The 19,969-nt window shown below is 41.3% G+C and overlaps 1 protein-coding gene across 2 annotated transcripts; it reads right to left on the reverse strand.

Moving 5' to 3' along the window:
- Positions 1-2,255: 2,255 nt before the first annotated feature.
- Positions 2,256-11,738, reverse strand: UBE2A (ubiquitin conjugating enzyme E2 A). 2 transcript variants are annotated; one of them, XM_059679917.1, is made up of 6 exons: positions 11,491-11,733; positions 11,261-11,341; positions 10,810-10,835; positions 5,367-5,456; positions 3,870-3,958; positions 2,256-3,676 (listed from the first exon to the last, which is right to left on the reverse strand). In XM_059679917.1, exons 1-6 carry the CDS (start codon positions 11,532-11,534, stop codon positions 3,548-3,550), a joined length of 459 nt encoding a protein of 152 aa, XP_059535900.1. In that variant the 5' UTR covers positions 11,535-11,733; the 3' UTR covers positions 2,256-3,547. The 2 variants fall into 2 exon arrangements, with proteins under 2 accessions (XP_059535900.1, XP_059535901.1); XM_059679918.1 differs by lacking the exon at positions 5,367-5,456 and having other exon boundaries at positions 11,491-11,738.
- Between the last annotated feature and the right edge of the window lie 8,231 nt (positions 11,739-19,969).

The raw sequence follows: 19,969 nt of genomic DNA on the forward strand, positions 1-19,969 counted from the left end.
TTTTTTGGGGGGAGGAGTAGGGGAATGTTACACATAAATCTGGCTTATTTAGATAAGTTCAACAGAGCAGAATATTAATCTAGCTAAAGTTAAGACTCCCAAGTAATTGGGCTAAGTATGTATTTGGTTCTGGATTTGAGGGCCCAAGATTTCCCAACTTCTTAGATCAGCTTTGATATTGATGTGGAAATAGGGTGAAGTCACTTAACTTTGAAAACAAAGTATGCTGAGAAATGGGTTTGGCAATAATGAGTTGACAGCCTTGCTATTGTTTTTGTCCCCTATTGGTTCCTGTATTTCCCCTTCCTTTGAAATAGTCAGTTTTATCCCAGTAACCTTGCACAGTATATGACCAGTTTTAAGTTTTGAGTTACTTAAATGTTATACTAAGAAACTGTTTTCAGACACACACACACACACACACACACACACACACACACACATTGAGTTTCAGATATTAGAATTTCCCCACTCCCTTTGACTGCAAAATGAATGGAATTTTATGCATTCTGTTGGGATTCTTTAGTACAATGCATCACTTGACAGTTAATAGTCCCTGAAGCTGGAGAGAGTCCTAAAATAAAGGACTGTAATTACAACTTTTCTTCCTTATCATGCCCCCTTTCCCACATCAGCAGGTGCAGAATTGAAGACTCAAGTTCAGATCTGTCATTTTAAAAGGGGCCTCACATAAACTTTTAACTTTATAAATTATTGTTATATGCAGGCAGCCTGAGGCATTTGTGGGGGAAAAAATGGTAAAGAAAAAAGGTAAATTAGCATTAAATGTCAAATGAATGGTTTCTGGTACCTTTTACCATGGGTATGATGCTTTGGGAGGTCAGCTTGTTGACTTGTGAGGTTTTCTTTTTTTAAAAAATATATTTTATTGATTTTTTACAGAGAGGAAGGGAGAGAGATAGAAACATTGATGAGAGAGAAACATCAATCAGCTGCCTCCTGCACATCTCCCACGGGAGATGTGCCCGCAACCCAGGCACATGCCCCCGACTGGAATTGAACCCGGGACCCTTCAGTCCACAAGCCGATGCTCTATCCACCGAGCCAAACCGGTTTCGGTGACTTGTGAGGTTTTTGAAAGGGTTATCCCATGAGAGATTGGGACTAGTGTTTCTCAGGAGGTGTATAAAATAAAAAAATAGATCTTCACATTCCTGATCTCACCTTAATTTTTTAAAGTGTGGTTAACAGTGTCAGTAAGATACCCAGCCACAATAGGATAAAAAAGTAAATGTAAAACTAATATATCAAGTGGAGACCAATTTAATGTTTCTACTTTGAAGCAGAAATGGACTTAAAGTACATATAAGGATACTGCTCCTAAGTGAAACAAACCAGTTAATGTGGTCAGTGTAGAATGAACTCGCCCACATTGAGCCTCCTTAAAGTGCCATGTCTTTTTTTTTTTTTAAATATATTCTATTGAGTTTTTACAGAGAGGAAGGGAGAGAGACAGTTAGAAACATCGATGAGAGAGAAACATCGATCAGCTGCCTCCTGCACATCCCCCACTGGGGATATGCCCGCAACCCAGGTACATGCCCTTGACCGGAATCGAACCTGGGACCCTTCAGTCCGCAGGCCGACGCTCTATCCACTGAGCCAAACCGGTTTCGGCAAGTGCCATGTCTTAAAGGATGAATGGGTACAATACCTTAAGGATTTAATTTTATTTAGATCCCTCCCCCAAACAAGAGGTGAGTTTCCACAAAGTCACTGTTCTTGTCTATATAAAAAGGAATGGCATGTTTCTCAGAAGAGTTTTGTTTAAGCAAGATAACTTGAGGATACCTGTACTCCCAAACTTTACACAGAACTGAAAATACCACTTTAATATTAAGTTTGGTACTGTTTGTTTTTAAGCTAGGGCTTTTTAAAAGAGGTGAATGTCCGGACAACAAGTTAGGTGTTAGTCTCTGAGGGTGCTGGTAAAAATCCGGGTTTGTTTATTCTCTCCTCTGATCCCAATTTCATTCCTTTGATTGATCATAATATTAATGCTAAAGTAGCTTTGTTTTAAGTTTTACATTCTGTTAAATTGGTTTTTTTTTTGAAAAGCATTAATACTTATGACTGAATAGAAAAAAGATTCTAACAGTATCTATTCTTTTCCCAGAATCTGTATTTTTGCTTTTAAGATGTTTATTTCAAAGGGGGGAAAGAGTAGATATTTGATTTCAATAATACTAAAAGTTCATACTGAGCTAAAATATAATTATACCTTGACTACAAAATTTTAAGTTTATTTTTATTTACAAGTTTTGAAAAATGTACATTTTTTACATGGGTTACTTGTGCAAAGTTAGATTTAGAAGAGTGATAAATGCACACAAAGTGACAATGGAACATTTAGACAAAACATTTACAAGCCTTGCCCCACACTGCTACTTAAAAGGTACTATTTAAAAGTATAAATATCCAAAGAAAGATTGCAAACATTGACTTTAAGGTTCTTATAATACTGAAAGGAAAGAAGAAACTAAAGCATGCAGCATTAACTCAGGATTTGCGTGGAAAATAATTTGCCACAGATACGCTCTTTTCATTGGGTTAAAACTCTAAAAAATGAGGGGAGATTACAAATTTGTTCATCTAAGGTAGCACTACTTTAAAGAGATTAAAGGATCACCAACCTTCCTCACCTTAAAAATGTTTCCATTCTTCTGCTCCTACACCTCTTTGAAAAGTAAAACCCAGAATACTTCCAGTACAGTTGTCCCTAAGTATCCATCAGAATAGACACAACCATCAGAGGCTTAACTACCTAATACATATCAGCGACAACAAAACTCCTCCCCGTGGGGTTGGTTGAATCCATGGATGTGGTACCTGCAGATACAGAAGGCTGACTGTAGTCTGACACTTAGCACGAATGTGTCCAATGAATATCTTGCAAGGAGAGTATGTGTCAGTTGCTACAATGACTGTACTCCTTTGGCTGAGTCCTTTAACACTCTCCTTTCTACCTATAAAAACCACCTTGTAATACATATTGGTTAGATCTGAGAAATAATGCATTTTTAACTTTCATCTCTTTCAAAATGGACGTTTATATGGATTTCTTTCCCTATTTTCTATAGGCCATATTCCAAATGTTCACTTCTAAGTCCAACACAAGTGTCTCAGCCAGGATGAAACATTTAAATCATTTTGTTAAAAATAACATCCCGGTTATCAAGCTATGCAGAAGCACCACTTGTATAACAATTTGTGTAAAAAGCTTAGTGTAAAGTACGGTAACAAAATACTGCCTCAAAGCTGGAGATGAGATATAACAGAAAAGGAATTAAGCATTAGTAATTTTTGCACGTAACCCAGGTACAGTACATTTGATCTCATAGAGGGTGTTTTGATGTTCAAGGAGAAGATAGAAGGGGTAGGAAAAGTTTGGCGAGGAAAGATGGAAACAGCAGAATAACTATTTTGCTTTTAATGAAGTAAATGTGATGACACAAGAATAAGAAGGTGACAAACACATCAATATATAGTTTTCATATGCCCAGCCTCTTCATTTGCTGCACCCGAGTCAACAATCACGCCAGCTCTGTTCTACTATCGCAGAAACACGTTTCTCATATTCCCGCTTGTTCTCTTGATACAGCTGAGCAGCCTGGCTGTTTGCTGGACTATTGGGATTGGGCTCATCCAATAGAGACTACAAAGACAATTTGTAAAAGGTCAGTTCCTAGATGCAGTATATGTATTTGCTAGTAGCTAGGCAAATATACACATTCTGGTGGCTGAGGTCTTAAGACCAACCTTTTACCTTAAGTTATGACTTTCAAAACAATTCAGTTGCTAATAAAAACATATAAAAGGCCAGTTAGTCACATGAAGGAAAAAATCACCTGTATTGATGTTAAAATGGAAGACACATCATAAGTTGGACTCCAGCGATTCTGAAGTATGTCCAGACATATACTACCATCTGCATAGACTAAGAGCAGAGAAATATCTATGTTAAACATAACAAAACCATTACGATTTTAACAGCATAGTCAAGACAACACAGTCAAGAATATTTTGCTTTTGAGGTTTAACAAGGTTTCCTCAGCTACTCCTCAGTTACTTTCCTAAAAATAGTCAGAAGCATTACTAATGAAAAATCAGGATAGGAGAATGTCAAATGTAATCAGTATAAAACTGGAAGATACTTAGTGTTCTTTCTGAAAAGAGTGCCCCATTATCTAGGAAATCATAAACATTTTCTAACAGGGTCCCCAGCCATCCAGAGATGTGTGAGAAATTCATCCCATCAAAGTAATAACCTATATATCCTATATGAAATAACAAAAGATAGCTCACAAGATTTCATATTGCCATGAAGATAGATAAATATTTGATAACCTGGAAAATACTTTATTAACCTGAATAAAAGGCTGTTCTAGGCTTACTACTAGGGAAAAAAGAAGAAGAAAATGGTAAGTGGTGCTTTTCCAATATAATACTGTATACCTGGCCCTCAACCACAGATATTCAGTAGGTCTGGACTGGGGCTAGAGCATCTGTATTTTTTAAATGTTCCATGGTAATTCTGATCTGTAACCAAAGTTGGCAACTATTGTCTTAAATACTAAGGAGCCCAGCCAGTGTGGCTCGGTGGTTGAGAGTGGTGGTTAAGAATCAGGTGGTCACGGTTCAATTCCCTGTCAGGGCATATGCCCGGGTTGCAAGCTCCATCCCCAGTGTGGGGCATGTAGGAGGCAGCCAAGTGATGATTCTCTCTCATTATTAATGTTTATTTTTTTAAAAAAATATTTTTATTGATTTCAGAAAGCGAGAGGGAAAGATAGAAACATCGATGAGAGAGAATCATTGATAGGCTGCCTCCTGCACACCCCACACTGGGAATCGAGCCTGCAACCCAGCATGTGCCCTGACCGGGAATTAAACCGTGATCTCCTGGTTCATAGGTCAATGCTCAACCACTGAGCCATGCCAGCCAGGCCTCATGTTTCTATCTCTCTCTCTCTCCCTCTCCCTTCCTCCCAATATTAAAAAAAAAAAAAACACTAGTGAAAAATTACAACATAAGACTACCCCAATCTGGCCTAACATTAAAAGGAAACCTCAAGAGCATCCTTACTTTTGTTTAATAAGTAAATGACTAAGATCATCAAAATCAGGAGGCTCTCAGACTCCAAGCAAAGGCAAAGTAGCTTCCTTTAGTTCTAGGACTATAGCTGAAGCTCGCAATAGCACACCATGAACAAGTTCAGTTCTCAGGAAACAGCAGGATGCCTAAATACTCAGGTACCACAGACAAATCCATAGGAACATGGAACAAACACCTCCCTAATAAACAGTGCAGTTGTTTTAAATACTGTATTAAAAGTGATACTTGCCATTTGGATGAAACATCTTAGAGACAAATCTAACCGTAGGTGGTTTATTTGGATATTCCTCAGTGAATTCTATTATAAGCTTAAATGTTCCTGTAGTTAGAAAAGACAGGTTTAAGAAAACATAGTTATCACTTTGTTCAGAAGTATTTTGTTTTTAATGCTATGTGACTTTTCCCCAATTGTTAAATGAAACAATGCAGAGAGAGAGAGAGACCAGCTAAGAGATACATCTCCAGGAATTGGCTCTAAAAATGGACAGATATTTTAAGAACCACCACCCAAAGGTGATTTGTTTTTTGTTTTGACATTATTCTCCTCCAAACTTAAACACAGCCATCTTAAACTAAAAATTACTACCTGTAGAATAACTTTAACCACTGTGCATATTGAAGACAGCCTTAAAATGACAAGAAACTAAAGCCAAAATGTGGCCTTCCTTTAGAAAATTGGAAGATCTTAAAGGCCCATTTGAATCAGCTGCCATCAGAAGCTCTCCAGAGATTTTTAAATGGACTAGAGAGAATGGAATTACAAAGGTTCAAAAATCAATGCTAGAAACACAAATCAATAATCAAATTATTTTTAAATTAGAAGGGAATAGGCATAAAAGTGTTCACTGGTTCCTTTCCATATATAATGGTAACTCTATAATGAAAATATAATTGAATGTGAATTGGGAAAAAAACTTCATAGTCCCTCTCAAAACCTTTAAGTATGACTCACAAAGTACTTCACTATAAAATCAACTTAATCATTCACACTAATGGAGGGAATTAATGGCAGAAGTAATTTAAAAATCTCATTCGATTACATTCATGTCTCCAGAGAATTTATCTTTCTAATGATGAATTTATTTTTCTTAAATATGTCAACTAAGGTAGCAGGAGGCTCTAAAGCACACTAGATTATAGGCTTATAAGTAAAGGATAAACTGGATCTCATTCAAGAATTATAGGATGATGTGATTTGGGGAGATTATTTCCTTAAAAAATATTATTTTTAATTTGGTTTAATAAATTCAAGAAAACAATTGGGCAACTATTTTTTCCTGACTGAAGTCTCTTCAAGTAAACTTGTGAAATCAGTTACTATCTGGTATAAGGTGATGCATGTTCTACTATATTACTCTGGTATATTAAATAAATCACTTATTCTAATATAATAGATCACACTTCAGATAAGAGTATAATTTGGTACTGTTTCCTTCAGAGTAGGCAATTTATTTATTTCTTGCTTCCATTAATAGTCTCCAAGTGATCGTTAAACCTCCCTAAGGACAAAAGGTAAAATATTTTAGAATGGACAAACATGCTATAGTCCTTCAGAACATACTTCACCTTAATCACCACCTGGTCATAAATCTTTCCTTTTTTGAGGAAGAAAGCATATTCTTCCAGTTCAGTACTATAGATACTATAATATGGAAGAAAAAGTGGGAATCAGTGTTTAAGAGAGTTCAAACTTGGAGCTTCCATATGTATCTCGAGTGTAACATTTGGCTCAATGCTGAAATCTGATAAAATTATAGGCAAGAGATTTATCATTAAAGAATTGCTCTACAATTGGGCAGATTTCATAGCACATGGAGCTCTCAGGTACTTTAAATTAAAACCACCATTAAATATAATACCTAAAGGTAGTAAAACAACACTAAGGCTGGCATAACTGGAACTTTGAAGTCACACAGACCTAGGCTCAAATCCTAGCTTTGCTACTGACTAGTTGTGAAACCTTGGGGAAGCCACTCAACTTGACTAAACCTCAAGTTCCTCATCTGTAAAATGGAGTTAATAATAGTACCCAACACCTAACATTGTTGTGAAGTTTAAATGAGGGAAATATGCACAGTGACACAAAATAAGTGCTCTATAAATATTAATAATTCTAAAGTTTCACATCTTGATACACAGCTAAAGAAGGCAAAACCTCAAAATCCAAGCTTCACTTTTAGTAAGAAATAAACAATTAATGGATTCAAATATTAAATAGTACTTTATTTCTGATCTATATCAAACACTCAGTTAAATGCAAGTTGAGTACCTATGTTGGTGGTTCTCAAATCCCTTGAGCTTTCTGTCTAATATTTGCCTAGAAGTTCAACAAGGTGCTTACCTAGCTACCAAAGAGCAAAGAGGCAAGTCTTTTAAAGCAGCTCATTTAATATCTTGAGAAGTGAAATAATCTGCTATGTCCACTTGAATATAAATTAGGACTTACCCAAATCTTATTCCAAGCACATATTTAAGAAGGGATATTTCATATTGCTAGCCAGATTAAACAATCAACACCTCTTTCGTATAACCCTCAATGCAATTTCTGAGGTCCAAAACAAATATTAAAGAAATTTAAAATCTTATAATTAATATTATGCAATTGAGGACAGAGCTTATCCTCTGAATATTTAGGAGGCTAGGCTTTAAAATCACTGAAAATTTAAGCCTCAAAATAACACACGATCTGTACTGATTTTGTTCAAGAACCTGAGGAGGCCAAAACATTTTAAGGAAAGTACCAATTAATCCATCTATAAGTAGGAACCAGGAAAATTATATAAATGTGTTAAATGACTAGGTGTATGGCAATAAGGGAGTGATGGTTAAACTAATAGAGTGTATGTCCTGCTACAGATATTCACAAATTCAAATTTTTAAAAACATTGTGTTGGCCAAATTAACACCTCTGCAGACATTTCTTGCCACTTGGCCATTAGATTGTGACCCCTGAAAAGAAAGCAAAGTAAAAACTGATGGACATAGATAACAGTGTCTATGGTGGGGGAAGTGGGAGGGAGTGGGTAGAGATGGAAGAGGGTATAGGGGAGATAAATGGTGATGGATAAAATAAAATAAAACAAAGAGAAAAATAAAGCAAAGTACATGTACTTAAAACATTTTCTGACAACTGAAAATTCTAATTTTTGAGATAACACTCAAGTCCTCTATCATAGGATTTATTTAGCTTAAAAACATCCTCAGTGGGTTTTAAGCAGAGGTCCTCAAACTTTTTAAACAGGGGGCCAGTTCACTGTCCCTCAGACCGTTGGAGGGCCGGACTATAGTTTAAAAGAAAACTATGAACAAATTCCTATGCACACTGCACATATCTTATTTTGAAGTAAAAAAACAAAATGGGAACAAATACAATATTTGTATTAGCATGTGGCCCGCGGGCCATAGTTTGAGGACCCCTGGTTTTAAGTGATTCATTTTTTTTTTTGAAAAATCTTACACCCAAATTCTTAAGCATACACCTATTATGAAAAACAAATACTAATATCTTACTGTGTCTATTAACAAAATTTATATGTGACGAAGAATGCTTTGTTCCATAGCCTTTGCATTCAGTATGCATAACCACATATTTTGATGAGGAAGCACTACCCTCCGGCCCCCAGTGCTTTGTTTGGTAGTGTAAGCTCTTGGAAACATTGTCCTCTTACTTTGAGAGTGTGAAATTAAATCAGAGTTGTTTTTCTTAAGATTTCATCTCTTTAACTAGGGCCTGGCAATTCCAGAAACTTCCATTACAAACGGTTTACAAGGAAGCAGCAAAAATAGTTTTGGGGCTGTTAATTTATAACATACATTGGAAACAGGGAAAACCCAACTACCCCACTTGTCCCTAATCAGTCTTTTTCAGTAAATTCCCTAGCCATAAATGAGAGATATTAACAGACGGTCAAATATATTTGTAGCCACAGTCAGTGTTCTAGACACCTGAGGAAGCATTCTTGGATAGCAGACTGCTCAACAGAATGAATCAGAAAAGAGTACTGACATTTAGCATGAGTAATTCCTTTCAGTAATGCCAGCATGGAGATACACATCATCAAAAACAGAGTCATTAATGTCAAGAGGGAAAGTCCGGATAGATAATGGATTCCATAAGTACCTTTTCAATTGTTACCACTTAAAACAAGAGAAGCACCCTTGAAATATTTAAGTAGTCACCCCTGGCAGTGATGTACTATTAATAAACCTGTGCCCAGGATAAAGAAGTCAGTAAAATCAGGAGGGGAAAAAAAGAAGCCAATGAAAACAAAGCCTGCTAAAGTTAAAGCAAATACACAGTTAATCTGCACATAAAGCTTAGGTAAGGAAGAACTGATACCAATGCTGCACAGCAAAATTAAGTCTTGCTATGGATCAGTTCAAATGACTTACTGCACCAAAGTAGTGTGCTTTTAGGACCCCTCTTCTGCTGTCATTTCTTTTTATTGCAGGACTGAAGAGCAGTGATATTTACCCAGGGAATGAAGGTAGACAGGAAACTATAAGTATTTAGATGACTGTCTGTAACCTCCTAGGGAAATCTGAGTATTTGAGACAAATTATAGAATTGGTTGATATTGACCTACCTTGTGGACTGGTAGCATCAGAGAGTGGTCCAACTTGACAACATAAACATGTACTCAGTAGCTTGCAACAACAATGCTTTTGTTCCTACCTTCAAACTGGATTATGTACATATATATATATATAATGCTACATGACTAAAGGAAGATAAGTCATTGAGAAAGAATAACAGATTTTCTTTAAAAAAATACCTCAAATAGTAAAGATGTCACACAGTGGTTCAAATACTTTTAATCATCTTTTAAATGAATTAAACGCTCAAAAAAATAACTACACACACAATTGAGTGCACATAAAACCATATCATTGTCAATTTCCTATTTGTGATATTGTAATATAGTAATTCAAGATGTTACCAAAGAATGGGGTGGGGAAGTGTGTAAAGGATACACACAGTCTATTATTATTTATTACAACTGCACATGAATCTATACTTACCTCAAAATAGGAAGTTTTAAAAAAATCTTTAAAAAGCAATGAACACGTGTTTTTTTAAAGTCAAATCTAAATCTCTGAAAACTCATTTAAAATAAGAAACTATTATATTCAAACTGGCCACTAAAAACCATTTTAGGGCAAGCAGCGAAGCTGACAGGCATTCAATGCCAGATTGTAGAAACTAGATAGTTGTGTGCAAGGGATGCTTGCATCCATTCAACATCTGAGAACCATGTTATTAAGCACCTGCTGTACACAGTTCCTGCCCTGTGGTAGAATGCTAACCAGATGGTCTCTGAGTCTATCAGCAAGTGTTTGGGTTGATATTCAGTATCTTGATGGGGGCCTGAATACTGCAGATCACAGCCCAGACCTCAGAAGTCTTTAATATCAGTGCTACGATGCTCCTTTAAAAAAGTGACTGCCTTACCCAGATTTTTTTTTTTAAAGAAGCAAGCAAGAAAAAAGGTGCAATTCTAGTCAAGCAGACAAGACTGAACAACCTGCCACATACTGGATTCCACTCAAGCCTTTAGTAGGCAGAGGCTAGAGAGAAGCAGGTTCCTAAGTAGGAGGCACTTCCAGGATGACTAGGAGCCCTTTCCCCAAATGATCAGGCTCCGGAAAGGTGTGTAAAGAAACTCTCTTACCATCCTCAAATGGGGTCCCTTCGGGCCTGAAATACAGAGAAAAAACATGTCAGTTCCCGCTTAAGGGGTCCCCTATACCCTGGTTCATTTTAGGAAATGGCTATTCCAGGCTCTGCCAAGCACTGCTAACTCCCCCTCCGGTAAAACCCCGATTCCTGGGTCAAAAGCCACTACAAAAGCTGTTTCAGGCTTAGAAACCGAGTACAGGCCGCCGCGCCTAACCGCCACCACTCCCCGCCCCGCCCCCCTGAGAACCCCAAACGGTTCCCCTGGCAGCGGGAACCGAGCTAATCAAGCTAATCGAGGCACAGGCTCCGGGGAGGCGCCTAGGCCCCGCCAGACCCCAACACTGTCCCTTTCCCACCCTGCCTGCACCAGGGGCCGGTCCCCAGAGCCGGAAGAGCCGCCTAGCATCCCCCATCTCTCGCCAACGCCCGGAAAGCAGACTCACCCGAAAATGACCGCGTTCCAAACCATTATGTTGTTCTCTGACGGGGCCCCACTGACTCCAGCAGGAGGATCCTCCTGTAACCTTTTAGAGAAACCGACGGGGCCCCGTTACCGGGCAGCGCGACGCTGCCGGTTACCTCAGGGCTTCCCCCGCCCCATGCCCCCGGGCCGCCTGGGGACCCGCCCTGAGTCCGGTAGCCAGCCCGCGGCCGCCGCGGTCCCGCCGGTTACCTCTTGAAGTCCCGCATGAGACGCCGCCGAGCCGGGGTAGACATATCTCGAGAGGGGTCAGGGCTGGGGCATACACTGAAATCGCGGGTCCCAGCCGAGGGTAAGGAGGCCGACGAGGCTGAAGAAGCCGAAGAAGCCTGGGAGGAAGCGCCCAGAGGAACCGCACTGCCCCTCTGAAGTCGAGGGTCGGTCTGGCGCCGGCTAAGCACCACCCCGGAGTAGACAGGGGCTGAACCAACCTGGAAGGAAGGGGGGGGGGAATGGAACGCCGAACGCCGGACGGGCCGTACCAAGACGGGCCGGGGGGGGGCGTGGAAGGAAGTTGCTTAGGTCATTAAAGCACGGACAGAGGCACGCGGGGCTGAGGCGTTTCACTGGCCAACGGAAGCCTATAGTTCCAGGACTGGGTAGTGAAATGGGCTGCACCCCCACTTGTCAAGTCTAAGACGAATCCTGGGAAGCTTTTTTTTTCCAGTTATTTTTTTTGTCTTTCTTTTTTAAAAGACCAGATCACTTGAAGTGCGCCCTGTGGCTGGGGGGACAAGGATAAAATCCCAAACTAGAAGAGGAGGAGTGGGCGGAGGCAAACCAGAAGGTTCTCAAAAAGCGGGAACAATGCATGCACATCCTCTGCGGACACAGGACACTGGGGAGGGCTCTGTGTGACCCGTCAAAAATCACTGAAAATCCAAAGGGTAAATCGGCCTCGACTATGAAAGGGGCTGTGGGTCCCTTTTCTGTGGAATGAATGTGAGGGATTTGAGTCCCAACATTTAGGCCAATAATCACTCCCAAGCAAAATAAAATGGTGGTGTGTCCTGGACGGGAGGGGGGGGGCAGGAATGAGAGCTTAAGACAATAATGAGGTTTTAGCTCTGAGCACTCACAATTTGGTTCTGGAACCACATTTTCTCTTGGCAGTTCAAGCCAAACTGCTGCTATATGTTCAGAAAAATCCAAGGTCTGAGAATGTTGGACTGCAGAGAACTGCAAGGACAGTGGAAGAAGCTGCAGATTGCAGGGAAGAGTCACAGTTGGGATGCAGACCTGCAAAACCAATAACAGTTTTAAAGAATGATTTTTAAAGGTTAACCCCAAATAACTTAGAAGGTAGGCAAAATATTCATTTAAGAATTTGTGAGGCCCTAACCTGGTAGCTCAGTTGGTTAAAGCATCGGCCAAGGATGCCCATTTGGATCCCCAGGGCCCATAACAAGCATCAACCAATGAATGCATAAATAAGTGGAATAACAAATCGATCTCATTCTCATTCTCTCTCTCTCTCTCTCTCTCTCTCTCTCTCTCTCTCTCTCCTTCCTCCCTCAAATCAATAAATATAAAAATACTATTTTAAAAAGAGATTTTGAAAATATGAGAAAGGTAAGTTTGGGTTAAGTTCTGAAGAGTTTTGAATGCCAAACCAATGAATTTCTTGGAAGGTGGATGAGCAGAGAAGAGACATGATTACAACTGTGCCAATCAGAGATTGGTCCCAGGAAAGCAGCTAGGAGATTCCTGAAGTATTCTAGGTGAGAAATACTGAACCAGGCAGTGACAATAAAAATGGAAAGGAGGGGGAGAATAGAGAGGAATTGGCAACAGAGTGACTGGTGGATGGGGAATAGACAGAGGAAGGAGTCATCAATGGCTGGAGTTGTAAGTGCAGAGGCAACTGGAGATTTGAAGGTGCCATGAACACAATTAGAAAATAGAGGGGGAGGGGCAGCTTTGGGAGAGGAAATTTGGGAACTTACTGAGTTCATGGGACTGGTGAGACATACAGATGAAGATGTCCATAAGATATCAGATGTGTAGAAATTTGTTTCTAATATGGGAGGTAGGAGACACTTGAAAATAGTAGTAATTCTAGTTGCTGCTTAACAACAGGTACTTTCATGCCAAGGATTTATATCTCCCATTAACTCCAAAATATCAGTTAAGGCAAGTGTCCCCAGTAACTTCACATTATGGCTGTGGTGTGAAGGGGGACAAAAATAAATTTTAAAAACCTTTTCCTCTCATCTAGAAACATGGGCTAAGACCTATGAAATCAACAAAAGCATGATGTACAAAAGCAAGTGTATTCATTCTCTACTGCTGTTGAACAAATTACCACAAACTGTTGGCCAAGTTCAGTTCTGTGTAGTTATAAGACTAAGCTCCCCATTTTCTCACTGCTTGCCAGCCAGGGACCATTTTCAGCTCCTAAAGGTCTCCCACATTGCTTGCCATGTGGCCTGTTCCATCTTCAAAGTCAGCAACAGAGAATTTTTCTCTCATCCAATCCCTCTCACACTCTGAATGTCTTTCTTCACAAAGAGCCCAGTTCACTTTAAAGGTTTATCTGATTAGGACAGGCTACCTCAGATAATCTCCTATCTTAAAATCATCTAACTTGGGCCCAGATGGCGTGGCTCTTTGGTTGAGTGTTGACCTATGAACCAGGAGGTCATGGTTTGATCCTGATCAGGACCCGGGTTGTGGGCTCAATCCCTAGTGTGGGGTGTGCAGGAGGCAGCCGATCAGTGATTCTCTCTTTCCCTCCCCCTTCCTCTCTGAAGTCAATAAAAAAAAAAAATATATATATATATATATATATATATATATATATCCTATCTAATAAAAGAGAAACATGGTAATTAGTGTACGACTGCTACCCTTCCCATTGGCTAATCAGGGCGATATGCAAATTAATTGCCAGCCAAGATGGCGGCCGGCAGCCAGGCAGCTGGAAGCTAACATGAGGCTTGCTTGCTTCAGTGATGGAGGACTCCAACGTTCCCCGCCAGCCTTGCCGGCCTCTGAGCTTGCAGTTTGAAACATTGCAACAAATATAGAAGCTACACAAAACCCCAGAAACCAGCTTTCAGCCGGCCGGGATCGCAGAGCTGGAGTTGATACTGTGTTTTGATTGTAGAACCCAAACAAACCAGATACCTGCTTTCAGCAGCGAGGCCTAAGAGCTGGAGCCAGAGCTAAAGCTGGCCCAGAATTAAAAAAAAAGAAAGAAAAAAGGAGTGGTTGGGAGCTTCAGTCACCCGCCAGCCTGAAAACAGCCCTCAGGACCTCACCCAGACTGGCCAGGCACCCCAGTGGGGACCCCCACCCTGAAGGGTGTGTGACCAGCTGCAAACAGCCATCATCCCCTCACCCAGGCTGGCCAGTCACCCCAGTGGGGACCCCCACCCTGAAGGGTGTGTGATGACCAGCTGCAAACAGCCCTCAGCCCCCCACCCAGACTGGCCAGGCACCCCAGTGGGGACCCCCACCCTGAAGGGTGTGTGACCAGCTGCAAACAGCCATCATCCCCTCACCCAGGCTGGCCAGGCACCCCAGTGGGGCCCCCCACTCTGATCCAGGACACCCTTCAGGGCAATCCAGCCGGCCCCCACCCGTGCACCAGGCCTCTACCCTATATAGTAAAAGGGTAATATGCCTCCCAGCACCAGGATCAGCGGAGCCGAGAGGCCTCCTGGCACCGGGATCAGTGTGACAGGGGGCAGCGCCCAAACCCCCTGATCGCCCTGTGGCTCTGTGTGTGACAGGGGGTGGGGCCACAACCTCCCTATCCGCCCTGCTCTGTTCCTGACAGGGGAAGGCGCCCCAACCCCCTGATCAGCCCTGCTCTGTGCCTGATAGGGGGGAGCTCCCCAACCTCTGATCGCCCTGCGGCTCTGTGTGTGACAGGGTGCGGCGACCCAACCCCTTGATTGGCCCTGCTCTGTGTGTGACAGGGTGCGGCACCCCAACCCCCCCCCCACTGGCCCTGCTCTGTGTGTGACGGGGTAGAGCCATAACCTCCCCACGGCCCTGCCCAGAGTGTGAGAGTGTGGTGCCCCAACCCCCTGATCGGCCCTGCTCTGTGGGTAGTAGAGGGTGATGCCCCAACCACCTGATCTGCCCTGCTCTGTGTGTGACAGGGGGCGGTGCCCCAACTCCCCAGTCGGCCCTGCTCTGAGCCCGAGCAGGGGCTGCAGCTAGGGATTGGGCCTGCCCTCTGCCACCCAGGAGCAGGCCTAAGCTAGCAGGTCATTATCTCCCGAGGGGTCCCACACTGCAAGAGGGCACAGGCAGGGCTGAGGGACCCCCCCCCTTCCCACCGAGTGCACAAATTTTTGTGCACTGAGCCTCTAGTATATATATATATATATATTTTAAATATATTTTATTGAGTTTTTACAGAGAGGAAAGGAGAGGGATAGAGAGTTAGAAACATCAATGAGAGAGAAACATCGATCAGCTGCCTCCTGCACACCTCCCACTGGGGATGTGCCGGCAACCAAGGCACATGCCCTTGACTGGAATCGAACCTGGGACCCTTCAGTCCGCAGGCCGAAGCTCTATCCACTGAGCCAAACCAGCCAGGGCAATAAAAATATATTTTTAAAAATCATCAGACTTGGAGCCTTAATTACATCTGCAAAATTCCCTCACAACAGAACCTAAATTAGTGTCTGATTGAATAACTAAAAGAAAGTGTGTGTACATCAATAGTCAGGAATCTTGAGGGAGGGGGTTGCATTGGAGAATTCTGCCTACCAAAGCAGCAGGAAGATACATAGCAGAAGCATGTGAATCCAGCAGGTGACTCATTGGTTTGGTCTGGTTAGAACAAGCTTCCTGGAAAGGATCTATATAAACTTTATTTCAAAAGAGATGAAAGCAGGGCTTGGAAGAGAAGAACTCAAGCAGTTTCTGGGAGGGCGATAGCACCAACAAAAACCATGTTCTGACCTGGCCAGCGTGGCTCTTTGGTTGAGCGTCAACTATGAACCAGGAGGTCATGGTTCGTTTCCTCGTCAGAGCACATGCCCTGGTTTCAGGCTTGATCCCCAATTGGGGGTGTGCAGGAGGCAGCTGATCAATGATTCTCTCTCATCATTGATGTTTCTCTCTCTCTCTCTCTCTCTCTCTCTCCCTCTCTCTCCCTTTTGTTCTGAAATCTATCTATCTATCTATCATCTTTTTTAAAAAAACGAAGTCCTGCCTTAACCGGTTTGGCTCAGTGGATAGAGCATCGGCCTGCGGACTGAAGGGTCCCAGGTTCGATTCCGGTCAAGGGCATGTACCTTGGTTGCGGGCACATACCCAGTGGGGAGTGTGCAGGAGGCAGCTGATCAATGTTTCTCTCTCATCGATGTTTCTAACTCTCTATCCCTCTCCCTTTCTCTCTGTAAAAAAATCAATAAAAATATTAAAAAAGGAAGAAAAAAAAAAGAAACGAAGTCCTTTTCAGTTGAAAGCATGTTAGCAATGCAGCTTCAGGGAAGATAAAAAAAAATTGTCTATAGGCAAGGGTTTGAGAATTTTCCTAAAAGGAGGACTGTGAAATATAGGAGTATATGACTAGGGAAATTGTAGAAGTTCATTCATGCAGCTTTCAAAATGCAGAGTGGATTGTGATTTTCCTGAACTATTTTGGGTTGGAAGGAGAGACTGGATAACTGATCATTTCCTGCCTGTGAGGCTGTGAGTTTGTATTTCTATTAGCCAGTGAAGGCAAGCAATTTTATTATCACTTCTGTTGGTAAAAATGTAGTACAAACGGCAACCAAGAAACGACAGAAAATAAAACAAAATGCCTTCCTTGACTCTAATAATCTCAGAAGACAAGATAAGAGAATCACATAGGAAACAAGTTGTCACAGTGTGGCTTTGGGCAATAAAAGTAGTAGTATGGTTAAGTGTCGTCCTGGGCACCAAAAGGTCACTGGGTTTGACTCCCAGTCAGGGCACATACCTGGGTTTCGGGCTCAGTCTCTAGCAGGAGGCATGCAGGAGGCAGTTGATCAGTGTTTCTCTCTTACATCAATGTTTCTCTCTCTCTCTCTCTCTCTCTCTCTCTCTCTCTCTCTCTCTCAAAATATTTTAAAAAACATAGTAGTATGCTGTTCATTTAGATCCCCTAGGACATAGAGAGAGAAAGAGAGAGAGAGAGCAAAGTGAAAGAGAAAGAGAGATAGAGGGGGGAGAGTAGGGGAGGAAGGAGAAGAGAAAGAAAAACTGAAACTTAGTGAAATATCACCTCTATATCTTTTTAAAAATATATATTTTATTGACTTCAGAGAGGAAGGGAGAGGGAGAGAGATATAGAAACATCAATGATGAGAGAGAATCATTGATTGGCTGCCTCCTGCACACCCCCTACTGGGGATCGAGCCCATAACCTGGGCATGTGCCCTGACTGGGAATAGAACCCTGACCTCCTGGTTCATATCACCTCTACATCTTGAAGAAATATCACCATATTGTGGCAATTTTAAAATTAAAAGTGCATATTTATCATGTCAAAACAAGAAAATAAAAGTGGAATTTTAATACCATGCTTTTAAAAATATTTTTATTGATTTCAGAGAGGAAGGGAGAGGGAGAAATAGAAACATCAATGATGGGAGAGAATCATTGATCAGCTGTTTCATGAACACCCCCTACTGGGGATTGAGCCTGCAACCAGGGCATGTGCCCTGATCAGGAAGCCAACTGTGACCTCCTGGTTCATAAGTTGACACTCAGCCACTGAGCCACACTGTTGGGCTGAATATCAGCCTTTTTTAAAAAATATATTTTATTGATTTTTCACAGAGAAGACGGGAGAGGGATAGAGAGTTAGAAACATCGATGGGAGAGATCCATCAGCTGCATCCTGCACGCCCCCCACTGGGGATGTGCCCGCAACCAAGGTACATGCCCTTGACCGGAACCGAACCCGGGACCCCCCAGTCCGCAGGCCGATGCTCTATCCACTGAGCCAAACCGGTTCGGCGAATATCAGCTTTTTAACTGTAGACTACTTGGTTATCTATTAGATGTCAAAGCACTGTTTATTACACAGTGATACTGTAGTGTTGCTAAAAGAATATAATATACATGAACATTACTAAACTAAGCACTCATTGCAATGTTCCCAGCTCACAGGAAAGCAATGGTTAGAAAAATTAGAAAGTTTAAAATGGAACATGTTATCATAGCAGAATTCTTCACAAAAATAAAAGATGAAATGTGGCTTTGGCTAAAGTGAGTTTCTGAGTGGCTCATTTGTTAGCCAAGGAAGGAAGGCCATTTACTGATTATCAGTTAATTAAATTGTGTTTGATTGCAGAAGCCAAATAATGTGTCCAGGGAAAATAAACATTTTAAAGACTATTAACCTTTCAACAAGAACAGTGGCTCAAAGACTGAAGGACATTGGAAGCAACATCTATAGTCATTTAAAAAACAAACAAACAAAAAAAACAAACAAAAAAACAGGGCAACCCTGGACGGTTAGCTTACTTGGTTAGAGCGTCATCCTGATATACCAAGTTTGTGGGTTCAATCCCCAGTCAGGGCACATACAAAACTCAACCAATGAATTAATAAATTAGTGGAACAACGAATCTCTCTCTCTCTCTCTCTCTCTCTCTCTCTCTCTCTCTCTCTCTCTCTCTCTCTCTCTCTCTTCTCTCTCTCTCTCCCCTTCTCCCCCTTCAAATCAATATAAATAAACAGGGCAAATGATTTCAAGTGGTTTTCCTTGACTCTTGAGTTCACAGATGTTTCCAATACTGTTCAGTTGTTTACTCAAAAGTCAATGCTGAGTTTAAAGTGATGGAAGGATTGACCTGTATGGGTTGTTTGTGTGGAACAACTACCAATGAGAATATTTCCAAAGAAATCAAGAAAACCCTGATTCAATACAAGCTGAAGTAGAATCTGCTAATGTGCATTACAAATATGTACAGAGCAGAAAACAGCTTAGTTGGACAAATGAACAAAGCTTGAGAAAATGTAAGTTGTTTAAATCCCATGATTATTCATTTCATTATTAAATAGCAGGTACTCTGCAGGAAAATATTTGGATCTCTCTTGTGTTATTCAACCTTGGTGTCAACAATGTACTTCATTCACTCTCATGAACTAAACCAGGGGTCCTCAACCTACGGCCCACGGGCCACATGCAAATACAAATATTGTATTTGTTCCCGTTTTGTTTTTTTACTTCAAAATAAGATATGTGGCCGAAACCGGTTTGGCTCAGTGGATAGAGTGTCAGCTTGCAGAGTGAAAGGTCCCAGGTTCGATTCCGGTCAAGGGCATGTACCTGGGTTGCGGGCACATCCCCAGTAGGAGATGTGTAGGAGGCAGCTGATCGATGTTTCTCTCTCATCGATGTTTCTAACTCTCTATCTCTCGCCCTTCCTCTCTGTAAAAAATCAATAAAATATATTAAAAAAATAAGATATGTGCAGTGTGCATAGGAATTTGTTCATAGTTTTTTTTTAAACTATAGTCCGGCCCTCCAACGGTCTGAGGGACAGTAAACTGGCCCCCTGTTTAAAAAGTTTGAGGACCCCTGAACTAAACCATTGTCAGTTTCATGAATTTTTGTGTGTGTTAGAAATAGAAGCTGAATATTCTGATTTGCCCTACTAACTGCAGTTTATTAGCTTAGCAGTGGTTTTTTAAAAAGTTACTTAAAAGCTCAGGACTGAGATTGAAC

Source organism: Myotis daubentonii, chromosome X (assembly GCF_963259705.1).
Source record: "Myotis daubentonii chromosome X, mMyoDau2.1, whole genome shotgun sequence".
NCBI lineage: Eukaryota > Metazoa > Chordata > Mammalia > Chiroptera > Vespertilionidae > Myotis > Myotis daubentonii.